Source organism: Nicotiana sylvestris, chromosome 10 (assembly GCF_000393655.2).
Source record: "Nicotiana sylvestris chromosome 10, ASM39365v2, whole genome shotgun sequence".
Taxonomy (NCBI): Eukaryota; Viridiplantae; Streptophyta; class Magnoliopsida; order Solanales; family Solanaceae; genus Nicotiana; species Nicotiana sylvestris.
Window position 1 is genome coordinate 75,503,398 of NC_091066.1, and position 6,892 is coordinate 75,510,289.

The 6,892-nt window shown below is 42.3% G+C and overlaps 1 protein-coding gene across 1 annotated transcript; it reads left to right on the forward strand.

Moving 5' to 3' along the window:
- Positions 1 to 5,487: 5,487 nt before the first annotated feature.
- LOC138879544 (uncharacterized) lies at positions 5,488 to 6,534 on the forward strand. Its single transcript, XM_070159161.1, has 2 exons — positions 5,488 to 5,709; positions 6,100 to 6,534. Exons 1-2 carry the CDS (start codon positions 5,488 to 5,490, stop codon positions 6,532 to 6,534), a joined length of 657 nt encoding a protein of 218 aa, XP_070015262.1.
- Positions 6,535 to 6,892: the final 358 nt, after the last annotated feature.

The window sequence follows — 6,892 nt, forward strand, 5'->3', positions numbered from 1 at the left end:
AGTTAGAAATTGAAATGTTCATTAGGCTTGAATCGATGCGCAATTCTTGGTTTTAGCATTGGTTAATGTGATGTGAAGGCTCTACTAAGTTCGTACAATAATTTAGAACTTACTGGTTTATTTGGACAGGGTCATGTGGGCCCCGTGTGACTCGAATTGAATCCAGAACAAATCAAGACTTGTGTGATTGCTCAAGCTTGGCAGTGTTAGGTGCAATCGTACATGCGCACCTTGGGCCGCAGGTGCAGCACTACAGAAGCGGCCTTCTAGCTGCATAAGCAAAGTTGGACTGCCTAGGCCTGGGACCACAGGTGCGAGAAGGCTTCCACATTTGTGAGTCTGCATGTGCGGAGGAACTATTCGTAGATGCAGATTGGGCTAGCTTCGCCTAATATCATAGAAGTGTGCCTTGCCCGCAGGAGCTAGTGCGCAGAAGCGCATTTTGTCCGTAGAACCAGAAGCGCAGAAGCACATTTGGTTTGCAAAACCAAAAAGTCCTGGCTTAAGTAGGGACCGCACTTGCGATTCTTTTTCTGTAGGTGCGATATCGCAGAAGCGACTAAGTGACTGCAGATACGGAAGTCGCTGGGCAGAAAAGAGGATATTTCGAGGGTTTGTTCCATAATCCATTTTGGGACTTTGAGAGCTCGGATTGAGGCGATATTTTGAGAGATTTTCAGAGGAATTGTTGGGGTAAGAGTTCCTAACTCGTTTTTGTTTAAATTCCATTAATCTTTCTTCGATTTCTTTAATTAAATAAGGATTTGGGTTGAAAAATTGGAGGGAAAATGTAAAAGTTCTTAGACTGAATTCTTGAGTTTGAAAGGAAAAATGGGATCGGATTTGAATAATTCTTGTATGGTTGGACTCGATATCGAATGGGTGTTCAAATTTTATAACTTTGGTCTGGTTCCGAGACGCGAGCCCGAGATGACTTTTTGGGGCGATTTTCCAATTCTTTGAAAAAATCATAATTTCATTATTTAGATTGGTTTCATATAGTTATATTTATAGTATGTAAATGTTTTTGGCTCGATTTCAGCCGTTCAGTGTCGAAAAGTCGAGGGAAAGGCATTCTAATTGATTGATTGAGTGTGGTTTGAGGTAAGTGACTTGTCTAATCTTGTGTGGGGGAAATTTACCTTAGGATTTGGTACTGTTGTGATAATTTTTGATATGTGAGGTCCGTGTACGCAAGGTGACGAGTACGTACACGGGCCAAATGTTGAAATTCCGATTTTTGTCAAGTAGTTTCCTTTCTAGGCCTTAACTGAGTTACTTTAGCATGTATAGTCATCATGTTTAGCCTAATTTCACATGTCTACTTGTCTTATCTCTTATTTTCCCCTTGTACTTTATGCTTGGTTGAATTACCTGCTTTCTTGATTCCATAATCATTATTTAATTATGGGATTCTTTATGTGAAATTACTATCCTTGAAATATCATTGCTACAGTTGTTATTTTTTGGTTTTCGTGATTATTGTTGAGGTGATTGTTTGGTTTTTGCATGAGGTTTCTGTCGTGCGGTTGTTTGTTGAATGAGGTTTCTGGCATGTTTTGGTTATTGTTGCACGAGGTTTCTACCATGCGGATTTTATTGTTTGCATAAGGTTTCTGCCATGCCGTTGTGATTATTGATACGCATGCAATGGTATAAGGTCTGGATGTTGAAACGCATGCAGCAAGATAAGGTGGGCTTGAAATGCATGGCAAGTAGGGGAACTACTAGAAGTCATGCGGTGTGATAAGGTGGGCTAAAACGCGGGATGCTATTTCGGGAAAATAATTTTTCAAAACTAATTATAAAGGCTCCCGCGGTGATATAAGGAAAGATTGTGAGTCATTTTACTTTTGGGACTACGAGGCGGTACCTCGAGAGTGCCCTTGTTGATTTCTTCTATTGGCTGTATTGTTTGTTGTTGTTTTCCTTAACTTGTAAGATTCTTGCTTTCTTCTGTGTTGTATTTGTTTTCTTTGATTCCGTGTTGTTACCTTCCATAAGTTCTTATAGTTTCACTTCCCTGTTATTTTATTTTATCATTATATATTCTGCTTGATTTCTTATTATTTCCAGTAGGGCCCTGACCTAACCTCGTCACTACTCTACCGAGGTTAGGCTTGGCACTTACTGAGTACCGTTGTTGTGTACACATACTATGCTTTATGCACATGTTTTGTGCAGACACAGGTACATCCTATTAGCCTCGATATTAGAGTGTTGCATTGCTGCTCGGAGACTTCAAGGTATACCTGCTCGTGCCTGCAGGCCTTAGAGTCCCTTTTATCCTGTTCTTTCCTTATTTCTTTACATTTATTAGACAATAATGTATATGAGCATCCCGTACTGTATCTAGAGCTTGTGGCTTATATCTTACCAGGTTTTGGGAGTTGTGTATACACTGAGTTGTTGTTCATTTTATATAGTTGTTGCCCTATTGAGTCTTAAGTTGTTATTTAAGATAATACGCATATTTCGTTAGGTTTACCTAGTCTTAGAGACTAGGTGCCGTCACGACATCCTACGAAGGATAATTTGGGTCGTGACAAGTTGGTATCGGAACTCTAGGTTCATAGGTGTTATGAGTCACAAACAAATTTAGTAGAGTCTCACCTACCGTTACGGAGACGTCTGTACTTATCTTCGGGAGGCTATGGAATTGTTAGGAAAAGCTTCGCTTCTTTGATTCCTTGTCGTGCGAAATTTTTGACTTCAGGATTCTAAACTTTTGTCTTTCTATTCTCTCACAAATGGTGAAGACACGTACAGCTAGATCAGATGACCAGACACTCTCCCCCCTGCTAGCTCCAGTTGAAGCGCAAACACTTGTACTACATGCTTAGTGGAATTACCTTCTTTCTTGATTCCTTATTCATTATTTAATTATGGATTCTTTACTTGAAATTACAATCCTTGAAATATCATTGTTTTATTTGTTATGTTTTGGTTTCCGTGATTATTGTTGAGGTGATTGTTTGGTTGTTGCACGAAGTTTCTGTCATGCGATTGTTATTGTTGCACGAGGTTTCTGTCGTGTTGTGGTTATTATTGCACGAGGCTTCTACCATGCGGTTGTTATTGTTTGCACGAGGTTTCTCTCGTGCTGTTGTGATTAATTATATGTATGCGGTGGTATAAGGTCTAGATGTTGAAACGCATGCGGTGAGATAAGTTGGGCTTGAAACACGTGTCTAGTAAGAGATCTACTAGAAGTCATGTGGTGTGATAAGGTGGGCTAAATACGGGATGATATTTCAGAAAAATGATTTTCAAAACTAATTATAAAGGCTCCCGCCGTGATATAAGGAAAGACTGTAAGATATTTTACCTTTGGGACTACGAGGCGGTACCTCGGGAGTGCCCTTGTTGATTTCCTCTATTTGCTGTTTTTTTGTTGTGGTTTCCTTAACTTGTAAGATTCTTGCTTCTTTTCGTGTTGTAGTTGCTTTTCTTTTATTCTGTGTTGCTACCTTCTGTAAATTTTTATTGTTTCATTTCCCTGCTATTGTATTATATCTTCTACCTTGTTTCTTATTATTTTTAGTAAGGCCCTGACCTGACCTCATCACTACTCTACCGAGGTTAGGCTTTGCACTTACTAGGTACCGTTGTGGTGTACTCATACTACGCTTCTGCACATGTTTTGCGCAGATCTAGGTGCATCTTATCAGCCTCGGTGTTAGTGTGTGGAGTGACTTGCTCATCGGAGACTTCAAGGTACACTTGCCCGCGTCTGCGGGCCTCGGAGTCCCCTTCTATTCTGCCTTTTCCTTATTTCTTTATGTTCTAGATAGAGAGTGATGTATAGGATTGTGAAACATTGTATCTAGAGCTTGTGACTTATTTCTTACTGGGTTTTGGGAGTTGTATATACTTAGAGTTACATTTTTACCTTATACAGTTGTTGATGTTTAGAACTTTTAGATTATTAATTCAATTATTTTGCATGCTTGTTAGGTTTACCTAGTCTTAGAGACTAGGTGTCATCACGATATCCTACGAAGGGAAATTAGGGTCGTGAAAAGTTGGTATCAGAGTTCTAGGTTCATAGGTGTATGAGTCACAAGCAGGTTTAGTAGAGTCTCACGGATCGGTACGGAGACGTCCATACTTATCTTTGGGAGGCTATGGAACTATTAAGAAAAACTTTGCTTCTTTGTCGTGCGAAATTGTTGACTTTGGGATTCTAAACTTTTGTCTTTCCATTCTCTCACAGATGGTGAGGACACGTACAGCCAGATAAGATGACCAGACGCCCGCACCCCTAATAGAGCCTCGAGATGTCGGGGCCGGGGTAAAGGTTGAGAACGTCTATGTGGTGCAGCCAAAGCACCCGCACGAGCTACTACAGAGGAGCCACCAGTAGCTCCAATTGGAGCGCACACACCTAAGATGCTTGTTACTGGAACAAATCTCTGGGAGACCATTGCCCAGTTTCTGAGCTTATTCGGCACTTTAGCTCAGGCAGGGTTGATCCTACTTGCTCTTGCCACATCTCAAAACATGGTAGGAGCACAAAATCTTGTCGCCCGTACCCTCGAGCAGCGGGTTCAGGTCAACCAAGTTCTAAAGGTCATACAAGTGCAACCAGTGGCCCCAATTTAGCCCGAGGTTCACTAGTTTTTGAGGGGGAGCAGCTCAGGCTCGAGAGGTACAAGAGGTACCACCCTCCTACTTTTAGTGGCTTGGCGTTAAAGGATTCCTAGGGATTCTCTTGAGGAGTGCCATCATATCCTCTGTACTATGGGTATTGCAGAGCCTAGTGGGGTTTCTTTCATTACGTTCCAGCTTAAGGGAGCGGCTTATCAGTGGTGGCAAGCAAATGAGTTGGGTAGTCTGACTGAGGCAGCTTCACTCACTTGGACTCAGTTCTCGGATATGTTCTTGAGGGGGTATGTTCCCAGAGTCTTAGAAATGTATGGCGCACAGAGTTTGAGCAGTTGTGCCACGATTCTATGACCGTATCAAAGTATGTGATTCGGTTCGCCTATTTGTCTAGGCATGCACTAGCCTTGGTTACTACTGTTAGAGAGCGGGTCCGTCGATTTATCAAAGGGCTCAACCACATTATCAGATTTAGCATGGCCTGGGAGTTATAGATGGACATCGTATACCAACAAGTAGTGGGGATTTCTAGGAGATTGGAGGGTATACTGACTCAGGAGAGAGAGGAGAGAGAGAGGCCAAGATGTCTCGAGAATCTGGCACATATGGTGGTACTCGTGCCCCAACTGCAGCTCGTCATTGTAGGGGCTATGTGAGTCGCCTTATTCATTCAGCACTTCTAGTTGCTAGTGGTATATCGACACTCCTAGGCCTCAGGCTCCCTATTATGCACCGCCACTGTGTAGTGCACCTCCTACACAGGGTGCTTTCAGCGGTCAGTCAAGCCGATCAGGCCCGAGCTAGCCACAACAGCCACTCCCTTTAAGAGCTTGTTTTGAGTGTGGTGACACTCGTCATATGGTGAGGGATTGCCCCAGACTCATGAGGGGTGCGCCTCCACAGACTACTCAGGTTCTGCGTGCTCCACCAGATCCTCAGGCTATGGTTACAGCACCAGCTACCACTCCACCTGCGCATCCAACTGAAGGTGGAGGTCGAGCAGGTAAAGGTCTCCCTAGAGGAGGAGGCCAGGCTAGATATTGTGCTCTTCCCGCTTTGACGAAGGCAGTTGCATATGACTTTCTTATCACAGATATTGTTCTGGTCTGTCATAGAGATGCATCAGTCTTATTTGACCGAGACTCCACTTATTCATATGTGTCATCTTATTTTGATCCGTATTTGGGTGTATCCTGTTATTCTTTAATTTCTCATGTCTATGTGTTTACACCTATGGGAGATTCTATTATTGTTGACCGTATGTATCGGTCGTGTTTGGTTATTCCTAGTGGTTTTGAGACCAGAGTCAATCTATTATTGCTCAGTATGGTAGACTTTGATAATTTTTTCGGCATGGATTAGTTGTCACCCTATTATGCTATTCTTGATTGTCATGCCAAGACCATGATGTTGCTATGCCAGGATTACCATGGTTAGAATAGAGAGCTACTTTAGATTACCCCTCCCCCCAGTAGAGTTATTTCATTTCTAAAGGCTCGGCGGATGGTTGAGAAAGGGTGTGATACATATCTAGCATATGTCAGAGATGTTAGTGTTGATACCCCTATCGTCGAGTCAGTTCCGGTAGTGAGGGATTATCCAGATGTATTCCCTATGGATATTCTGGGCAAGCCGCCCAATAGGGATATCGACTTTGGTACTGATTTGTTACTGGGCACTCAGCCTATTTCGATTCCTCCATATTGTATAGCTCTACCAGAGTTGAAAGAGTTAAATGAGCAGTTGCAGGAGTTGCTTGATAATGGCTTCATTTGGACCAGTGTGTCGCCTTGGGGTGCTCCAGTCTTGTTTGTAAAGAAGAAGGATGGTTCTATGCACATGTGTATTGATTATTGCCAGTTGAACAAGGTTACAGTGAAGAACGGGTATCCATTGCCACGTATTGATAACCTATTCGATCAGCTATAGGGTGCTAGAGTGTTCTCCAAGATTAACTTCCATTCAGGCTATCAACAATTGAAGATTCGGGAGCCAAATATCCCGAAGATTGCCTTTAAGACTCGACATGGTCATTACAAGTTCCTTGTGATGTTTTTTGGGCTGAGCAATGCCCCAGCAACAATCATGCATTTGATGAATTATTTATTCCAACCCTACCTTGACTCATTCATTATTATGTTTATTGATGACATTCTAGTGTACTCCCGGAGTCGGGAGGATCATGAGCAGCACCTGAGAACTGTGCTTCACACCTTGAGAGAAAATAAGTTATATGCAAAAACATTTAAGTGTGAATTTTGGCTAGATTCGGTGGCATTTTTGGTCA

Bases quoted from the DNA above. Each gene is read 5' to 3' on its own strand.
- LOC138879544 (XM_070159161.1), top strand. From the start codon at position 5,488: ATGAGGGGTGCGCCTCCACAGACTACTCAGGTTCTGCGTGCTCCACCA. The intron at 5,710-6,099 runs GTCTGTCATAGA...TCATTTCTAAAG, and splicing joins TTATCACAGATATTGTTCTG to GCTCGGCGGATGGTTGAGAA.